The 22,163-nt window shown below is 35.1% G+C and overlaps 1 protein-coding gene across 1 annotated transcript in view; it reads left to right on the forward strand.

Annotated features, from left to right (window-relative positions):
- LOC139121228 (uncharacterized) overlaps positions 1 to 22,163 on the forward strand; it is a 109,785-nt gene that overhangs the window by 18,557 nt on the left and 69,065 nt on the right. The window contains exon 2 of the mRNA XM_070685933.1: positions 7,451 to 7,537. Within this exon, the coding sequence (XP_070542034.1) occupies positions 7,451 to 7,537 (87 nt within the window). The remainder of the gene's footprint in view (positions 1 to 7,450; positions 7,538 to 22,163) is intronic.

Here is a 22,163-nt window from a genome sequence, read left to right on the forward strand (position 1 = left end):
TGAAAATAAACAATGGCGGACGTGAGTGAGACTATTCTATTTAGGCGACGGGGGTGAGTAGGGTCAAAGAATCAAGATAGTACTGGGAAAACGTGTCATTTTCCTTACGATATTGTCAAGGGAACTCCAGTTTCCCATTGTTTTAACATCTTTTAATGGTTTCTTTATTATCTAAAATTAATTTTACCAAGTTAAATGACCAAATATACTCTCCTAACCTTTCTGTATTTGAGTTACACTAGGGTAGGGGCTTATACACGGATGTAATGCATTTTCTAAAATCCTCTAAAATCAGTAGGGGGGCTTATACACGAGCAGGGGCTTATACTCGGACGAGTACGGTAGATGAAGCCCTGTATGACTCTGAGAATATTCTTAAATTGTAAAATAAACCCACAGAGTTAATGCTTGTCTTTGAGTTATAATCTAATTACATATTACATGCTGTGGTAGTTCAAGTGATAAACACACACTGAACTTAAGAGTTTTATTTAATTTTCTGTAAATTATGCTAAATTGTCATTTCAGTTTTTACACCGTGAAGGCTTACAAAGTTTACATGGAAATATAACTGAATTATCATGACACGTGAACATAAATATCGTCCATTAGTGTTGCAGTATAAAATGTATGGTTGCTGTAAGTCAATGTCAAGTTAATGCAGTTAAGTGATTATTTCACCTCTCTAAAAGCACTTTGTATTTGATGGCAATATTTGACCTTTGACCTCTAATACAAGGCAAACAGTGATAAAGATCATTGATAAAATTGCAAGTTCAGAAGATTCAGCAATTTGTATGCCGGTCTCACCATCATCAGGCATTCATTAAAATTATAAGTTGTAAGTTTATGTTCATGGCTATAAAAATATGGAAAACAGTGTGCCCCTAGGTGGTTCTTCTTCAGTAAAACTCTGCATTCAGACACAGGCCACGAGAGTTCCAATACCTAATCAATGTACACTTTAAGAATTACTTACAAAAGTTATTTGAACATTTGTGATGTAATTCATCAGATGGAGAACATAATAAGGAATTGTGTGTTAACACAAATCCAGTTTGTAAGTCCACGGAGCTAGGCCACCTGCAGAACAACATGTAAGTCACTTGCATTGCTGAAGAAACTTGTATGTAGCAGGTAGCATACAGAAGGTATTTTTCTGATCCTTTAAGTACTGAGATGTTGAGAATGTACATACAAAATGTGAAAAGTAAACTTTTAATGATTCTTTACAAAAACGCATCTAGTTTCTGTGTTTTGATGACTACGGTAGTATATTACCTGCCACTATGACAAATACATTGCGTATAAATCAATGATGATTGGCAGCACGTCTTATCAAGCTGTGTCAAAAAACGCTATTGGCACACTGTGAAAATTTGAAAAATGACAATGTCAGTGCAGGTTATAAATTGATCCAGAATTTGCTGTGAAGCAAGCATTGTTGTATTTTTATTCTAAAAGCAAAAAAATCATTAGATGAAATTAACAGATGAAATATGTTCAATCAAACACTTTTTGTTAAATTACAACTATTGTACCGGTACATGTAGGTTTGGCAGTCATACGTATGAGACAGCTCCCACTGTGGTTCTCTTTACATTCATACACCTTGGCCCATTATACCCAATAGATTTCATCTATTTGCATTGTAGAATTAAAAGCTTTGATTTTAAGTATAGTCACAGTGGTTCTCAAATCCTGTTTATGACATTTGGCATTTATGTGTTTTTATGTCTGACTTTCCTTTGCAGTTTTTGCTGGAATGGTAGTCTGCTTTTTCTGAAATGTTATGGAAATGCATTATTGATAGCTTCAAGGAATTCTGTATACAGCCTTGAGTTATGTACTCAAGTCTCCTCTGAAGTCTATACTACAAAGTAGTTGTATTTATATTTCATGTCATGTATAATTAGCCAAAGCTTTGAAATTCAACATGCAGCTAGTAATGTTGATGAAATTAACATTAGATTTGCATAGTCAAAGTTTTTAGAGATTTTTTCTCACATTTTGCTTAATTTCTTTGAATTTATTTCAGCTTTAAGTATTAGTCTAATCCCAAATAAATTTGGTGTGTATGTTCCTAGGGATGACCTCACGTTATTTTTTCAAATGGCAATAAATTTGCATATGCAAATTGTCGGTCAAATTTTCTCATGCTTGGTCACAGCTTCTTTGCGATGTAATGAAATAAGCATAAAATTGCATATTTAAATGTTCGAGATTTTATATATTTTTTGCTATTAATTGTAGTGAGAGATACTCTCTTTAATGCTACAGTCATAACCACTACCTTATTATTTGGTATTTGAAATTGCCAATCTGTAGTCTGCAATATGTTACATAACAGATTAGAATGCATATCTGTAGATTTCTCCCTTTTCACTTGTAATGGGAGGACACAACATTTGACAAATCTGTGTCAATGAAAATAGCAATTTTCTTTAGCCTGTCAGTTTTCTTTAAATTTAATTTTAGAGTGCTGTATGCCTGCAGCGATCCTATAATTTTTTTTCCAGTGAACTCCAACAGTGGAGCTTTTCACTGGGACACTTGTACGATAAACTGCACTTTAAATAATGTGTTTAAGTCTGACAATTTTGATGGAAGATACATTTTACAATCCATAACCTGTGATTAGGGATTTAATACAAACACTAAAATTCTTAAATTGTATCTGGAAGATACATTTTACAATCCATAACCTGTGATTAGGGATTTAATACAAACACTAAAATTCTTAAATTGTATCTCAAACTCTAATCAGCCTGTTTTTTTTCAGTTCTTATGAAAAATAAATTGCCAGACTCTCTTGGAAAGCCCTTGAATTTTATAATAAAGCCTCTTGGAAAGTCATTTGAAAGTCCTTGAAATAAAATTGAGTCCTAGATAGTCCTGGAAAATTGATGAGCTATCCAGAATTTTGAAAATCATGAAATAATTGGTCATGATATTTTAAAGATGATGTGTAGTGTCATATATAAAAGTGATTTGTTTTAAAAATGATACCTGAAAAATGGTATATTGGACCCCTGAAATGTCCTTGAAAAATTGCTGAAAAAGTCCTCGCAATTTAAGTCCTTGAAATTTTGAGTGACTTTCAGTGTATGGACCTGCAGTAAGACTAGACTCATGAGTACAAGATTACTTTCTCTAGCTAGCATTTCCAAAATGGTGTGAATGATAGAGCTTGTTGCAGACCTTATAATGAGACTGAAAAAGGATGGCCATTATGGGCTTAGAGGTTGAAATATAATGGGATCCAACTTCCTTTCAGTGAAGTCTTATTATAAGATGCCACGGTAAAGACCATATCTCATGAGTAACTCAGCCTGTTCACATCTCTACATGCAGAATATTCTGAATTCTGTCTTTGTGGCTAGATTATGTTTTGACTCAGCCATGAGGCAGCCATCATGTCATGATGGATTTTGCTTTTGCCTGGGTTTGTGAAAGTTTGAAAATACACTTTTATAATATGGAGGTTTCATCATTCCTCAGCAATGATCTCTTTGGCCCCTTGAGGTCTGTTGTTTCTCATTTCCACAAGTCATCCACCACTGAACACAAGCTTTTTGTTTTCAACTTTCACCAAGGCACAACAAAATTTTACAAAAATTTTTCAGTGTATATTGGAATGATATCAGGAGTGGCATCTTGAGATGTTTCTGTACACTATTAATTTCTGCATGTTGAATTTTTCCTCAGCTTAATATTTCAAATGATGGGCGAATATTTCTTTCCACAGAAATAATAAAAATTGTCATGAGAAATGTGCTTCAGCTTTGCCATGAACAAAAATATCTGCATGGCAGCTAGCATTAACACACTTGAGTTTAAAATTTATATGTATGTAGATTACATAATAGTTACAACAACAATAATATCATTGTGCTAATAAAAACAAGTTTTGAGTAATTTTCAAAAAAAATCCTATATCAAAGATCTGAAAAACACTTTTCATAGGAAAGGAGCTGGAAAAGAAGATAGACCTGGGAGGAGTGATCTGATTTTTGAAATTTCAGAATTGCATACTTTTGTGAAGTTTTTCATTCCACATGACTGTGAGTTAATCACAATTCAGTTATAGTTATATGTGTTTTGCTCTCAGAGTGGGTATTTTTGACTGAAAATAATACTGAGTAAAGAAAAAGCCAGCTAAAACTATGTAAAAGCCTGCCTAATTGATTGGATTTTGCCCAGATCCTACATGTATGTCAAGGGTCAGCTGTCATTGTCAATCCAGTATAGCAGATAAGTACCAGAGATAATTACAAATTCAGTTGAAATTATTTTATTTTATTGCTAGCCCAAGAACAACCAAGATGTTAGATGAAGTAAGGTGGAGCATTTCACTTTCACTGTTGTTGCTCGATTACTGTCAGATCGAGTATACTTTCATCTATTAAGGAAGTATGCTGCATCAAAATTGCTAAGTCAGCATTTTTTGCCGCAGTCATCATATCATGCACAATTACATTATTTGATCTCTGGCCGACCCCGTTTTAAATCTTGACCTTTACATTCTATTGCAAACTGATAACATCATGCGTCGTTCTGGATTGTATGCTATGTGAAGACTTGAAATCATTTTTTTTCTGTATTTTGATATACCCAGCAGTACACGCTGCCATGACATTTCTTTTGAGACAATTATAATGAGTGTATGATGTTGAAGCATTATGTACGAAGACCACTTTGAATTAACTCAGCTTGCCGAGAGGGCAAAACTAATGATATTCAGTGAAGCATTTACTGCAAAGATAGCATTGATGTTTTTAACCCTTTGAGTGCCAAAGTCAATTTTTGTCGCCCTTATAAAATATACTTTGGTCAATTTTTGTTACAGTTTTGCCAAAATTTTGATAAAAAACTGTGGCCAATGAAATATTGTGTTCATTTGGTCCAAAATTATCAAAAAAATCAAAGAAAAGTTCATAAAAATTGGTAAAATGTTGCACTAAAATTTTGGTGGGAAAAAATACAGCACTCAAAGGGTTAAGGTAGAATGTGCTTCGGGGACAGATATTTGGACTCTCAAATTTCTACAATTCTTTTCTGATCTACCACTTGTTGGGGCTCATTTTAAAGCTCTTGGAGAAAGAAAAACTTTCATTGTCTTAGTTTTTTGAAAACTGTAAATTTTATATTTACTTTATCCATAGAGTTAACACAGGGATGGTGGCCATTTTGAATTTCAGATAAGCAAAATGTTGAGTAATTTGTATCGCTGTAGTTCCAAACTTTGCACAGTGACCCCTGAATTTTATTGATTTGGTAAGAGAATATTTGAAAGTTTCATTGAGGGAAGTTTGAGCAAAAGTTTAAATCACTCACTTTCAAGGCGCATATACTACCTTCAGTGTACAATTTGCGATGCAACATCACCTCTGACAATCCTGCACACCTCAGTGGATTGAAAAAAACTGTTAAAATTTATGTGTCAGTCCCAATCAAGACAGGAATCCCTGCCCTCAATTTCAAACCTATACTGTCTTCAATGCTGAAGATAACGAGTATTTCTGAATGGTATCCCTGCTGTTCACTGCCTTCTGGCAAAATTGGCCAGCTTGGAAACAATCATCTCTGTAGCTTTTACGAGATGCCATATTGAGAAGAAAAATTGCCGCCGGCGGGATTTACTTCTTCCTTATCATCAATTGATAACTGAAGCTTTTATGGATGAAGTTTTTGATTGAATCTGAGTCATGAAATCTTAGTCTGGAGACTTTTGAAAATGTCAGTTTTTAGTACGGACATGAGACGATATCCTCACGGATTTGATGGGGAAATAAAAATTATCATGTATCCATATATTGATGAAATGATGCTGTTACACTTTAGAAGGTAAAGTAAATTGACAGATTCCTGTGAATCAACAATTTTCAAAGCAAAACGTCTTCTGTCAGTTAAATATAAACTTTGTAAATGACATCTGTATTGTTGATGGCCAAACTTAGTGTCTATTAGTATTTTGTACTTGGTCTATATGTTTTATTTTAGTAGACTGCATGGCCAATGAGGCGATTCTTTCTTCTTGTGAGAAGATCTCTGAAAATATTACGTTTATGTGTGTGTGTGTATGTGTGTGTGTGCGCGTGTTTTGCATTGACATGGCTTTTAGTATTGGAGCCACAGTTACGAGTGGAGTGATACGTACCGGCCGCCGCGTACTATGCATATTACGCGGCGGCCGGTACGTATCACTCCACTCGTAACTGTGATTGGAGCATTAAGTTTACACACTTAAACTTAAAGGGAAACTGTCTCGGAACTGTGCCTGTGTGAGTTTCTTGTTTACAATTTATTTTGTGCTTGATATCTAGATGCATCTCATCATCATAGCTGCAACATTTAAATTAAAAAAAGTAGATTATGACAGAAAAGATATAACTTTCATCAATCACAATTGTACCATGGATATAGCATTGGTCATATTGGTCCCACACAACCTTTGAGCGCAGTTCCGACGACAGTGTATAATTCCTTGAAGCAGTTATATACAGCCCTCGACATTGTATGTACGAAGCTCAAACTTTTCCTCAGGGAAACTTTAAACCTTGCCGTTTTGCAATTAGGATTAAAAACTATCTACTGTTGATTGACCAATCAGAGTGCTCAATTCAGGGTGTTTTATTTACTCGTAAAGCCTTGGTCACCAAATTCCAGAAACGAATGACAGCGCCGTAGTAAAGTACTGTCCAATCAAAAGTGAACATGTCATATTCTGTAGACATCTGGTACGTTTTTTCCCTAATATTCAAATTTGGTAACACAGCGGAAACCAGCTGCAACACAAAATCTGCGGTGGTACAAACATAAACTAATGTGCCCTAGGGCATTTGTAGGATGTTCCATTACATTGGAAGGCTATTTCACAAATAAAAGTTTTAATTCATATCCTAAACATGTTACATTGACAAAGGGGACGGTTGACGTAAACACATTGAAAACGAAAATATATCAGTTAGGGGCGATAGTTTTTAAGTCGGATAAAACCCTCGTACTCGGGCTCTTCTGGTGTATAAAGTCCAACCCTACGATAAAATGTCTCGGCCATCGGCCTCGACATTTTATCGTTGGGTTGGACTTTATATACCAGAAGAGCCCTCGTACTCGGGCTTTATCCTATATATAGAGATCAGGTATCATGGTGCAAAATTTGGTACACTACATCATATGTATGGTAACAGTTCATGGATAATTTACCAACACTTGAAATTTTCAATCATGGCTACATCCCTGTGTTGATTGGGAAAAATTGACTTTATTATTTTCACAAAATCTTCATTTATTCCACGAGTTTCAAAAATGAGCTCATGAGCCCACACAAGTGATACCGGTAGATCAGAAAAGTATTATATATTGTGAAAGCTATCAGTAGACTATGAATATTTTCCCATTTGTGTACGCTTTCTACTCTAATATCACTGTTCATTCTTTCCTACAGATTGCAGTGCATTTGAGTGTGACCTGGATTGTGATCGTGGTTTCATCAAGGACAGTAAAGGATGCTCCGTGTGCTTCTGCATTCCAGGTATGTGACGTACAGTTCAAACCCCCTCCCTCTTCCCCTCACTCCCCTCTAACTTGTCAGCCTCCACAGTTCAATCCCCTCCCTTTTCCCCATCCCTGCTGACCTGCCTACTGGTACCTCCATCTCACAAGCAGTATAATCTGTATCCAAAAAATGGACGTGGACGTTGTTCCTGTTAATTTAGGGCACATCTGGTAGAATGTAATGGCCATTACTGTCACTTTAAGATGTACATATTTATTTTCAGTGTCAAACAAAAGAGAGATAGTTTCTGAGGAGAAGGGAAAGTTGTGAGTGCCATCTGTGTCCATTAAAATGGAGAAAAAACATGACCTGCTATCCATCTCAAGCTTAGCATGACGTCAGCACATGACTGGATACTTTAGATCAGAGCACAGGTGCCTTATTATAAGGTCAAGGAGTCAATATAAAAACACATTTTTTCCATGCACGATTGATACTTCCCCTGTGAGGGTCTATCAGACTTAGGTTTTTCTTCCACTGTATTGTGGCTGCTCCACTTACCACAACTGCAGACTTTTCTTGTCCAACTCTAATGTGTGTTTATCTCAGTGATCGACCCAGCTCATTTCAAAACATTTGTTTCCAGAGTGTTAGGGCTAACACCACGGGTCTCTCTAAGGGTCATCTATCAAAGTTCACAGACATAAGGGATGCCCCTGCCAACTTTGGGTCTGTTCTTTGACTCACCATGACATGTTGTGCGTGTTGTATTAGCTTGGAGCTGCCACTTCACACTCTAACCTTGTTTTGGCTTTATGGCTGTTTATGATAACCGGACTCTTGTAAAAGTCATGGATTCACTCACTGTGTATTTGAAAAGGAATTAATGATTTGAGACAGCTGGTACGTGACTTGCTGTGAAAATTAAAATTCAGATCAAATGCCAGTGGTAGGCAACACAAACATGAACCACCTAATGAATCCCAGTTTCATCAGAATTAAACCTAATAGAATGTACACACTTGTACTCATTGTACAAGGAATTGAACTTGAAGGGGCAAGGTTAAGTTTGTTTGTGCATGCAAACTCATTCATTCTTCAATGTGGAAAAAAATTGATTTCAATATTTTTACCAATGAGTGGCCAAACTGACCAAGCCAGTTGCTGGACAGTGTCTGTATTTACATTAAAAATATCTCAGTGTATTTGCGATGAATAACTTGATGATGACACCAAATAGATAAGATGGTTATCAGGAAAAGACATGGAAGGGAACAGCTGTGATTCTAATGAGAAATCTGAGATGTAAACCTTGGCCTTTCATCTACCAAAACTCAGTTTTTAATGTACTGAAGTCATTAAAAACTGTGTCATTAAAAATTGGGTTCACATATGTTGTAAAGTTTAAAGTCAAATAAAATTCTAAAAGCCAATGTTTAAATCTGAATTAGCCATAAATTCAGGTAATTGGAAGTTTATTACGAAAAGTCTGTTTGAACACTTTTACTTTAAAATCAAACAAAGTTATACGAAACTTGAGTTTGTCATAGATATTTTACTGAGATATGATTTCAGATTCTCTTCATAAACAAGTAATTCAGATCTCTTTATGCATGTTCTCTTTGATGTATGTTATAGTACATCACCAAATGTCTCATTGTTTACACAAAACATGTTAAATTTCTATTTTGTGAGCAAAAGTTTTGTACTTCTAGTACTTGTCTTCTTTTTATGGAAACAAGATATGATTTTAATATGACGTATGATATACAGAATATGGAGTAACAATATTGCAAAATGATTCTCGTCTGTTACGTTTTACAGTTCGTTTACTTGTCAATCCTAAAAATCACATATTCCAAATTCAAATGGCCAGCATAACCTCTGTATTTCAAAGTTTCTTGGCCTATGTTGGATATTTAATTGCTTCTTTTTTCGACTAGACAAGATAAAAGAATTATACCAGCCAAATGAGCCAATATGTCTTCAAATATTGTTTAATTGGAATGGTATCTTCTCCTCCTACAGCTTGCCAAAGTTTTTTACAAAATGTTTTCAGAAATGCCAAATGTATACAAGGATATATATCCTTTTAAGGATGTGTTGTTTATTTGAAATGAAGGCCTACTTGACAAAACAAGCTACGATAATCTGACCTTTACGGATTACTGATCCTAAGGCTAGAATATATGATTCAAACAAAGCCTTGTGGTAAGGCTGATGCCTGTGGGTGTATTGAAGTGAGTGGTTCCTTGATTATGAATATTCAAATGCTACATATTCCTCCAAGAATGAGTCAACTAGCTTTGGGGAAAAATACAAGAATTGCTGATTCTATTTTTGTGCAAGTGCCTTGGATGTTTAGTAAAGAAAACTTTGGAAAGATTTTTAAGAAAACTTGTGCCTTGCAATTTTTTACTGATGTATAGTGATCATACTTTGATGAATTTTTTATCTTTTAATTTAAACTATTAAAATATGTACAAAATTTTTTAAAATGATAACATCGTTAAACAGTACTCTTGAATCATGGATTTTCTTTTCACCGTGTGATATGTTTGCCCTCAGAGAACAGCAATGTACAAACTTCTACACTGGAAACATAACCATAAAAATATGTTCCTTATTGTAAACTAAAGCGAATTGCCATAAAGAAACAGACTGTAATGAAAGGTCAAACTGTTTAATTTACACAAAAAAGGTCAAAATTGTTTAGAATTGTGTTCAAAACAGAGGTCTCTTATGTAATTTTTTCTATCCTGTGTCAGCATATTATAAACAAGATTAGGTCTTAGCAGTCATGTAATTTGTGTCTAGAAAGGCCAAACCATCATGTAATTGATGGTTTACAACGAGGACAAATTGTTTTTGACAAGAACAAAAGTGTCTGGTAAGCATGTGTGAAAAATGAACTGTAGGCTGTTTATCTCTTTGTCGTCTGGTGGGATCTCCAGATTTGTAGAAACTGACAAATGGTTGTACCGCGGAGTTATAACAGATTTCTGTGGTGGTACTGGCCTTGTGATGTAAAGGCCTTCTGAGAATCTATGTGATTTAAACCACTCACTGGGTGTCAGACACATGTGAGTCTTACTAGCAATGTTGAGCAACTTGTATACAGCCTAGCCCCAAAAAGCGGTGCAGTCATCGCCAATTATGCATACATAGCATGCATGAAGAATTATATATAGGCTATAGGGGTGGCTGTTTGTTACTACATACATGGGATTCAGAACAAATAAAAAGTAATATATAGTGTCTGGGATAATGTCATATATTAAACTATTAAATAAAAAAGATATTTTTTCAAGCTAAATTTGATATCTTATTTATTACTCTTTGAATTTCAATAAAATTTACATTTTGTTAGTGTCTGAACTCAGTATGGCTTGCTATATAGCTGAATACATTAAATTTGGGTGCCCTGTTTCCAGGCACCTCGCCTGTAATGTCAGCACAGGACAACCAGGCATCATAGCAGGTTAATTTGAAGAGTTGCCCTCATTAGCAAAGTAATACCTGCCCTGATAAATTACATCTGGCTTATTACTGTACACCTGGTATGCAATTGTCAGCAAACAAAAAACTGTAAGTTATCTCCTCTTGCCCATTTTAGCAGATCACTTTTAAATTGTAAGTTTTTTCCTGTTCAGCCAGCTATACAGATGGAACATTACCACTGAAAACAATAATTATATCTTATATTGTCCTATGACCAATATGGAGTCATCAAAGACTTCTTCAAGGAATTTCATTTGCTCCATTGTGATATAAAATTTGTCAGCGAACGTTGACATGAATAAGTGAGCCTAAAAATTAATCCAATTTGAAATACTGCAGTGTATGCATCAGTTTTGATCAGTGTATTAAGAAAATCATGATAGTGAATGTCAATTCTCGTAAAGTGATGGATCATTAGATCATTGGTAGGGTGTGATCGAGATAATTACAAAGATTTTCTTTTGCATGTCATGACTCAGTGTATTTTTAGAGTTGGACTGAGCATGCTCACTTTACCCAGAACTCCACACTTTTCCAGTTTCTATGTCATGGAAATATTGTTGGCATTCAAGCTTAGCTGAAAGGGTTGCAAACAATTTTTACAAATGAAGTTTTTATGTTTTATCACCCTTCTCATTATCTCATGGTCACTCCCTCATTTGAGCAATCCTGTAACCACCGTTCCCCTCGTAGAGGTTGAAGTCTTGAATTTGAATGTCCTGTTCACCCCAATTACCTTGTTAAGGTCCATAATCAAGACTGATAACAATAGGTTTGGGCCAAACCATGGTAGTGAAAAGGTTAAACAACAGAGAACAATACTATCAAAGTTTGATATAAGCACAGTTGACTGATGCTAAGACAACATGATCAGCATTGAATGTGGTTAGTTGCGTAAATGTTTAATGACTGGATAATCCTGCAATACATGATGCAAAGGGAAAGAATATGCTGATGGTCTGGTATTTCTTTGGAATTATATTCCACAATGACAACATAACCTAACTTCTATTACATTTAAGTGGTTGGTAAATGTGCGTCCTTCACTGTTAAACTTACATTATCAGTTCTGAAGTATTTGCTGAGAACAACATGTTCTGGTTTTGATCGACTCCTACAAGCAAGGAAACCTTTGATCACACAGGGAGGGAAAAGACCAATGAGACAGTCATAATGAGCCCTATTAGGCAGAAGGTGAAATAGTAGATGACGTGAAATATCAGTGAAAAGAGCTTTTAATTTGCATGTGTGTGGTATGCCCTATTAAACATTAAAATATTTTCGATAATGATACGTATTAGGCTTTGGTCAAATTCATTTTCTCCAGTACATAGTGATATGAGATAAGGAGTTAGATACTATGATTACACACAGGCTCGTCTTTGTTTCTGTAAGCACTTGCAAATACCGCTTCAACGTACTTTTTACCCTGGATGACAATCAACATACAAAAGTAGCAGAAATGGAGCTGGAACATTAGAGTCAAGAATAATAGCGTCTCACAACATACCGGTGGTTTTGTTTTTGCTCAAGAAATCATAAACATTTCTCCAAAGTATGTGGAAATATAACAGAGGGATTTTGAAAACACAACATATTTTTTTACCTGTACAATATGTGATGCAATTATTGGCAAATGAAATCTATTCCAGACAAAAATTCAGATTTTGATGATAGTATGTAACATAAGACACACACATGATCTGTATTGGCAAGTCAAATTCTTAGCAGCTGGACTCTATAGTTTTGCAGTTAAACAAGAAACTGTATTTATAGAAATAATGAAAAATGAAATTTCTCATGTCATGGTCAATGTCATGGTCAATGGAGAAGAAGATAGCTACATCGAATCAAGTTTCTGAATAACATGTGAAATGTGTTAAAGCAGTTTCCAAACTACCGTATGTGAAAGTGTAATAAAGAAGCAGAAAAAGTTAATGTCAGGTCCTTCCAATTCAATGTAATTCTAGTGGCATATATATGTCTCAGCTGATATTACGGTATCTGATATTGATGTAATATAACCTTACAAAGATAAATACACGTTTATTTGAAATAATAATACAGAGCCAGAAAAATAGCTTAATACGCGTAGTTGAGCCTATCCTCAAATATGCTGCATGCAAACATTTATCGTACAGCTCAGTTGATCTGTAAATGATACAGCTTTAGTACAAATAAAGCTGGCTCCATTTATTTCATTTTCAAATGTATCTTGCTTGATATTTCACTGTGTACATAGCTGGATATATGTATCAGAGAAAAATGATATCTTGACACAAAAGTCACACATACGGACTGAAATGAAATGAAATCCTCAATAGAACTTGATAACGCCAAGGCAGCTGGAACACCCATATTCAATCATTTTCTTGAAGCTTTGAGCAAAATGCAAGTCAAAAACATCAACTGATACAACACTCAATACCTCCACGGATATTTTAAGATAAAGTGCAGAGCCAAACTTTCTGACTAATGAAAATTTCTGATAACTTGGTACACGAACAAGCCATCACTTTTCATGAAAGAATTCCATGATAATTTTTATCCCTGGACATGGTATTTTAATCATGGAGATGAGAGCATTCTGGGAGCTGCTTTCCATTCCTCGGATTACAAGGTATCTGATCACTGGAAAAAAACTTTGCAAGATAATGACTTTTAAATGTCATGAGTCGGTTGATCAATAGATCTTGATACGCTTCGGATGCCATCTTTTTATCTTATTATCTTACTTCCATACATTTGGTTAGAAATCAATGGTACCAGAGAGAAATCATATTCCCCGAGATAGCTGTTCGTCTATCTCTGTCCATATCGTAAAAAATATCAGTAATGATCTGTATGATCTCTGTGGTACAGTATTTCAAAATTGAAATCCCACTGTTTGCTATTATTTCATGACCTTGGTGGAAAGCCATTGGGGGCAGAATCATCCCAGAGGTATCATGTGCCCAGTTTGAGCATGTCACATTGTATATGCCTGTTTGTGCGTGGATTTTGAGTTTCTGTACATGGGAAAGATACTGAATTATCATGCTGGGCTTAAGAAATTGCTTGAAATTTCAATAGCTGTAGGAAACTGGACAATTATAATTTAACAGTCTAGTTAGAAATAAAGATGATTTAATTGTCAAAGTGACAGTTTTTTCATGTTTGGTTTGTAAAATCATTATTCAATCAAACACACCAACTTGCACATATTATGATTATATGTGTGTGTTGACAAACTGTCATATAACTTTTCTGAGATTTCCAACTTGAAGACAAATAGCCTGTTAGTAATTTATTCTTTAAGAATATGCCTAAGGCTATTAATATGTATAGATTCTGACTAACATGGCAGTTTACATCATTTACGATGTAAAAACTGACATTCTTCTGTGGCAATTACTGTCCTGATGATTACACATCTTTGATGTGTATCTCCAAAAAAGGTGAACAAATTAAGCCATTGAGTCAGTTGTATGGTAGATGTAAATGCCGGCTTTCTGTGGAAACACGACAAACATAGTTTAAAATTCTTACCAGATATAATCCATCTGACCATCTGTGTTAGATCATCAGCAGTTACTAGCAGAAATGGAAACCATCTTATCACACACTTAGCCTGTATTTTGCATTTAAACAAAATAAATAATACTATTTATGTAGTACTGATTTGCTTTATTGAGCCTTGATCCAACTGTTGATATTTTAGTTTACCTATAGCATCCTGCCCACATGGGCATTGCACAGTATAAGTGTAGGGTCCATGAAGTGACTAATGACGCAGCTGTGGTGAATTTGTTTCTTGGAATATGACATAATAATGGAGTGCTTGATGAGTTAAAGTACAGTTTATGTTAGACATAGTCCAAATATCTTTGTGTGTGTTGCTGTACCTCATCCTTTGAGCAGGTCCCAGTGGAATGCTCAATCAAGTTGAAATCATGATTTCCATTTTCGTCAAGGGTGGGACCCGTGGTTCACTATGCCAGAAGAGAAACATTGAAAACAAAATTGAAACAGACGTACCAATCAGATGCCATGTTCTATAGAGATAAAAGAGATTGATAGAATTAGATAGTGTTACATAAATGGCTAGAATTAGATAGATGCAAAATTGATGGAATTAGATGCATGATAATTTTACATATATTGAACTCTGCTGACTGAGATATGCATACATGTGTACGGTAATTATAAATACATTTTCTGTTTCCCCCTTTTTTCCTGCACTCTGGTAAGTACTTCCAGCTTTCTGCTCACAGAGCAATGTGTTACAAAATCCTTTGAAAAATGTACAGCTCACTTGAAAAATATGCTTTTAACTCAACGACAAGCACTGTGAGCCAAGCAGGTTATTACTTATACACATCTATATCTGTAACTTACCTCACAAGAGACCTTGGTATCTTTCCACACATGTAAATTTATAGCAATGTGAATATGGAGTCAGGGTAATACCTTTGACTATAAAAAATGTTCAATTTGGTATTAAATTCAATATGACAACATGTCCTTCAAAGTAAGGCCAAGTGATATTGCCACAGCAGAATTGAAACAGTATCCCAAGGTGGTTGTGAGGATGTGATTGCTTCTCAAGAATGTCTTCTAAGGAGTGATTGATTTTTTGCATACTCTTTAGAATTTATCATCCATCTCTGTATGATTGCTGTCTATGTCAGAAACAGCAAACTGGGATATTTTTCATAAAGTATAAGAGATGTGCAAGTACTCTACACAGCTATTTCTAGATTTTGCCGGGACCGAGTAGCTGAGAAACAACTCATTATTGAAATGTCAAAGTGTGTTGATATTTTCCTCAGCAATGCAGTGTTTTTCTGTCAGACAGTTTGAATTTTTCTTCAGGACAAGAAAAGATTTTTGATCTCCAATTAGGAATTGCCAGCTGTCCATGTACTTGTGCCTTGGCAAAGAGAGAGCAGCGTCATCAATTAGATGTAAACATCTTTTGACACTTGCGGTTGGAAGACATGAGCTGTTGATGTATTGTGTGTTATGCACACTTTTCTGATCAATGAATTCTATACCAAGTTCTATTTCATTATGGAAAGCCAGAGCTATCTCTTTCTTTCAGAACTGGAAAATACATTTTCCTTCTGGATATACATTAACAATTGAAATTTAAAGGAATAACTTATTACTGAAACATTGAATAAATGATTGGTTTATGAATCCGTTGAAATATTCAGTTGTAATGTTGAGTCTGTTAATATTATGCAAACCAACAGACATGCTCTATTAATGCAGATTTAAGATTATGTATGTTCAATATTGTATTCTTTTTACATGAACTCATCATTTGCAGTTGCACCATCAATCATATGCTGAATTTTTTTAATGGTTTTGATTGTTACTTTATAAATCTATGTGTATTTGTACTGCTAGTTTTAGATGGCAGATGATAACAATTATCCTAGGTACATTGAGCCTTCAAATGCTTGAGTGCAGATACCAGAGAAATTATGGTGAGTTATACTTGTCAGAAAGTTGAAAGAGCAGGAGTAAAATTTACTTTGTTGAGACAGATGTGTGCCCCTTCCTTCCTCAGGTTCACACATATGATAAGGTTTGGCCATATCACTGGACAGGATGTTTTGGTTTGCGTTTCATTAAATTTTGGCAAACCTGGGAGGCCGAGGGATTGCCATGGCTTTTCTTGATTTAGAGGAAACATCAATTGAGTCTGTGGTTTTAAACAACTTGTCACATATATGATGTGTAAATTGACTCATAGTTGATAGTTGATATACACTTCCTGTAAATTATTATTTCAATACCACATAGTAAAAGAAAAATGTTAAGCTCATTACAAAATGGCATGTCTCCAGAACTAAACTGCACATTTTGAATACATTCAAAAGTAAACTTTTCAAGTGCAAAAGCCATCTGGGTATTAACATGCATTAAAAGCCATGTTAATGGTGCAAGAAATCATTTAGGAATTTTTTAATAATTTCAAACGTCAAAGAGGATATTTGCTGAAAAAAGATTAACTTTAAACATTCAGTCTCGTCCAGGGAGGTATTATACCACAATGATCTTGCAATGTTCAATGCTTTGTCTTTTGTCATGGCTGTGTTATTCAAAGGTTGAATCTTACTGTGAAATTTGATAAAGTGTCTCAAGACATGCAACCAGTCTGGCACAGATAGGCAGAGAAATTCCAAATCAAAAAGTCATCGAAGCATTGTTACAGATAGTATAAACATCAGAAACTTTAATAGAAGGCCTGATTGAGCACAAGGAAAAAGCATTCATCATTCCTCATGCTTAATCAGTGATTTATCCGCTTCCAGAAGGCAAGAAAATGTCAGAGACGTCGTGCAGAGTGACTAGATATTTGAAAATTGACTAACAGTTCATGCCTGCCATCTTGTAACCCTATCTTATCTCATACCTCGTTTAGAATGATTAATTGCAGCAAACATGGAATGGAATCAGTTATACAATCAACTTCAAATGTGAAGGTTGTAAAATGCATACAGCCTTGGGTAAGTTTGACATTCCTGCCGAGGGACTGTCCCTGGATGAACTTTTGTCAGATCCTCTATGCAGTTAATTTTATAGATTTGTGCGGTAATTATTGATTGGATCGGTAAATCTTGGAAGTAAGGATTTGCAGAGCTGTCGAAATGTTTCCATGTGCTGTTGTATCAGTCTGTTACAAGCTATTAATTCAAATGCTTTGTGACATGATGAGTGGATATTTGCAACTTAGGACAGACAGTAACAGGTTGTCCAGTTTTTTATCTGCAGAAATTTCCAACTATTCTGTTTTGTAGGTATCTGACCATGCAGACAAAATAATATTTCATGATGAGTCAACAAGATTCCACTGTGGCTATCACAGTGCCCCTTCAGGGGATTGTAACGACAGCTGGTAAATTTTGTAGTCAAAACAAACAATGCTCTCAGTCACTAGTCTAAGTTTTGATTTCTCTTGAACAGCGTGTTGCAATTTGAAATATGATAAAAAAGCCAATGTCAAGGCTAGACAATATTAAAATACTGACAATGATAAATGTAAAAATAATAAGTTGTCAGTCTCCTTCCGTATCCATGTACTAATATATTATCACTTGTGCTCCCAAACTTTTCAAATGGTAGTTTAAAATCCAACATACTTTCTACAGGTACTGCATTATCAAGAGTAAATCTTACTTGATGGCTATCTTGTGTGATAAGATCACGAAGTCCATTTAGGTATGGGTTAAATTGTCCATCCACCTATTATCAACACAGGCAGCTTCCTGCAATGAGAGAAAGTGGCATGTGCATGTCTTTGTATTGCCACGAAGTAATGAACAGATTTAACATTTACTGCCAGAGTTTGTACATGTATATTTCACTTACCTCATCTGTATTTTAATTCAGAGTTTTGTAATAGTCATTTGCCATGCATTACTCTCATAAATTGTACAAAGAGAATAATGTTTTCACTTATGAGCCAACCAGATTAAGTGGCTTAGATGGATTAAGAAGCAGCTCAGGTTGACCCTTTCTACTTTAAGTGAGGATGTGAAAAGTTGGTCGGAGAAAACAGTTTTACGTGACATTTTCTTATTGAAAGACATCTTGTGAAGTAAATTATAGATCATCTTGATTCATAGTTATTTTTCTTTCCGTTAAACACTTGAAGTGTGGACAATCTGTAAAGAGATATCTGGCAAGTAACTCTATCATGGAAAATTTACTTTTGCATGGCAGAAGCTACCATTTTAGCAGCAGACGTAATCATACTGACTGTTTTCATATTGTAATAGCAGTCTGGCCATTCATGTGAATCAGATGTGTGAATGATCAACCACGCAGAACAGTAGAGTATGGATCACATATCTCCCCAGGGCCCGGCCACCGACACTACAGTGATTCAGTGAAACCAACACAAATCTATGATATCTTGCGTACACCATATAGCGGCCATTTTCCTTAAAAAAGTATTATTTGATCTGACCTGACTCTCATCATCCAGGAGATAAGTGGGAAGGTTTGTAGATTAGCGTTAATGAAGTTCTTTTTTGTTTTGTCAAAAGAGCAAATTAGACGGAGATGATTGCACAGCATGACGTGATGGACGATTTAACAAGATTGCTTTCAGGAACCCAAATTAATGTTAACAGATAGCAGGAAATATTGAAATGCAATCTGACCCAAATGATTGGGTTGATTGTTTGTATAGATCTTAAAATGTAAATGTCCCCAGGAAACATATTACACAAGACAAATTGCAGTGATACAACCTTCATCACCAGTTGACATTAAATATTATTCATGACTGTAGTTATATGATCTTTTCAGTTAGTCAGCAAATTGATATGTTAAGATGAGATTTATAATGACAAAACCTCAAAGCGATATGTTTTCTCCGAACAAACAGAGAAACCATTGATTGCCGTTGTGGATCCCTTCATCTACGTATAGCGTATATCCTTCCACCACAATTGGAAACACAGTTGGATGATGGAACTAAAAGGAATAATTTTATTTAATTCATTGCCACTGTGACATCTGCTATGCTGATTGATTGATTGGTACAGTCTTATTCAGTTTGGCACTCTACAAACTCATTTGATCGATCAATTTATTGATTGATTGTTTGATTGATTGATTGTACTTATAGTGTAAAATTCCCAAAGTGCAAATTGTGAAATTTCTTTACGGGTAGCAGTGCCGGGATATGGATAGTCCTCCATATGATCGATACAATCATGGCTGGTACATCACCAGTCAATTCATAGTGACACATATGTCTGTCATTATACAACTCTGTGATGAATATGCAACTGAAAAAGTCAGTAAGTCCCTGACAACAATGATACAAGGCATTTGCAGCAGTCATGCATTGTGTGATTCAGGCTTGAGTGGCGGGCAGAAATAGCCTCCATTGTGGCATAAACCACAGTGTTCTCAGTGGAAAGTGATATTGACATGTTGCACACATGTTTGTGATCTCTTTGACCTAAATGTTTTCCTAGCACAGGCCATGTAAAATAAACATGCTTGTCCTGAAAATCATTGTGGGGTATTCTTTCATTAATTACTGTCACCAATCCAACATTTACTGAAATACCCTGAGCTCTCTTTCCTTCGCATAAAACAGGTCGTCAGAAAGAAATGTGTTAATACAAGACTAAAAATTGTACTATGCCTGTTCCCCTTAAACCTTCTGGTGACCCACCATCCTGCCTACCACAAACAAGAAACAAAATCCATGATTAAAATAAATGATTTCAACTTAATACAGGCTACGGTCATTTTCTACAGTTAATAAAGTAATGAACATGCTGAGTTCAGCTTTGATAGTTTTGTTCGCATGACTTACATGGACAGTAAAGCTGATTGATGTTCCTGTGGTTTTAGATTGTAGAATCATATCTATCTTGACTTTCTGTTGAAACTATACCGGTACAAACACCATTTAAACGAAAGTTCGGTCCAAGGATAAATGTAACTTAAAATGCATGAGTAAGAATAACAAAGTAAATTGAGGAAACTAACAAGACATGGATTTGACACATTGCAAATAAGGCTATTATTACAAACCAAGTGTAAACAGCCAACAGCTAATCTGTGATGAAAGTTTGATGTTTTGATAGTATATTTACATTTAAAGAGTAACGCTCTATACATTTCTACTTTCTGACTCAAACCGGTTTATCTTCCTGTTGTTGAAATAATCAGTATTTGTCCTTCTAAGTTCTTAACTGCTTGGGGGTGCTGCACCCAACTCAGTGTATTTTGCTCAAAAATCACTTTTTTGCAAATATTCATTAAACTTTAATTAATTTGTTAAGCAAAGATCAAAATAATGGTTGGGTTCACCCTAATAGCCTGAAAGCAGTCGTTAGTTGCGTGATAAATAAGTATTAATATCACCCGATTTTCTAGCTCCTTTTTTTTCCCAATTTCAAAATTTCCAAAGAAATTAACTCCACTCTGGTCGGGTCAAATTTTCTGAAATTTTCACATTATGTTCTTTAAAAAACAAAACGACTATTTTGTTTGGCAATAAAGCTCTTACATTTTTTATCATTGAGTAAACTATTGCTACCATACTAAACTTTAGATTCTCTGCTTTTTGAAAATATATAGTATGAGGGGTTTTCTTGTCATCTTTGATGAGAAATATAGCTTTGAAAAAAACTGTTTGGCAACATGCAGTTCCACCTTAATAAAGGGTTGCTGGATACAAGCATTTCTCAAAAGCCATGATTGTCAATTTTGATTTAGGTTCATTTGAATGTATTCAAATATGGCTAACCCTGATTGCCATAGCAGTACCTGCTACACGTGCACAAGTTCTCCTGTGATCTGATCCAAAAGTGGTAAACTTGTAAACACACGCGCTTGCAAACATTCAGAAATTTTTGTGTTTTACTTTTTCCTATCATGATTTCCTCTGTTTGATAAATATCTGGTAAACAATGCCGGTGAACTTCACTCAAATTCTTACAACATTGAATGAAATATATATCCAGTAGGTGGTTTTAAGTCCTGATGTTTTTCATGCCTCATTAAGTCAACTAACAAGCAGGCACAACCTAATGACTTTACTCTTTCAGTCGGCATGCCATACCTTGGCAAATTTGAAACTCACTGAAATATCTCTTGCTCTTTGTGAATACCGCTGACTTTATGGAGACAAATTAGCCATTTTCCTGCAATTACACATCAATTACAGACCTTTTTACAGCTGGGTAAATTGGACCCCCAAGGTGATGTTAATTAAATCACAGGCACATACAGCAGTACAGTACATGATTGCAACAAATCTTTCATGCCATATGTGCCATCATAATTTGTTTTGCAATTGAGTTCGCAAAAAACATACCAAAAATAATGCTCTTTGTCGAGCTGCAGTCTGTCTTCTTGTAAATCAATGTTACAAATGTTTTATACTACATAAAATAAATTTATCAATGGACAGGGTTGCACAATGTCTCGAGAATTATAAAGGCATCAACATGATGTTCATGGACATTTTTACCAATCAAACTTGAAAAACAAACAAAATGTCAGTGTAGTATTGAAAAGAAAGCAATGTATAAAGATGGAGTGATGATGACATCACTCAGGTGTTCTGAATTCTCTTCATAAGTAGGACAGCCAAATGTCATTAATAGCAATATTTTGGGTCCATTGTATCCATTGG

The sequence above is a fragment of the Ptychodera flava genome, chromosome 21 (assembly GCF_041260155.1).
Source record: "Ptychodera flava strain L36383 chromosome 21, AS_Pfla_20210202, whole genome shotgun sequence".
NCBI classification, from domain to species: Eukaryota; Metazoa; Hemichordata; class Enteropneusta; family Ptychoderidae; genus Ptychodera; species Ptychodera flava.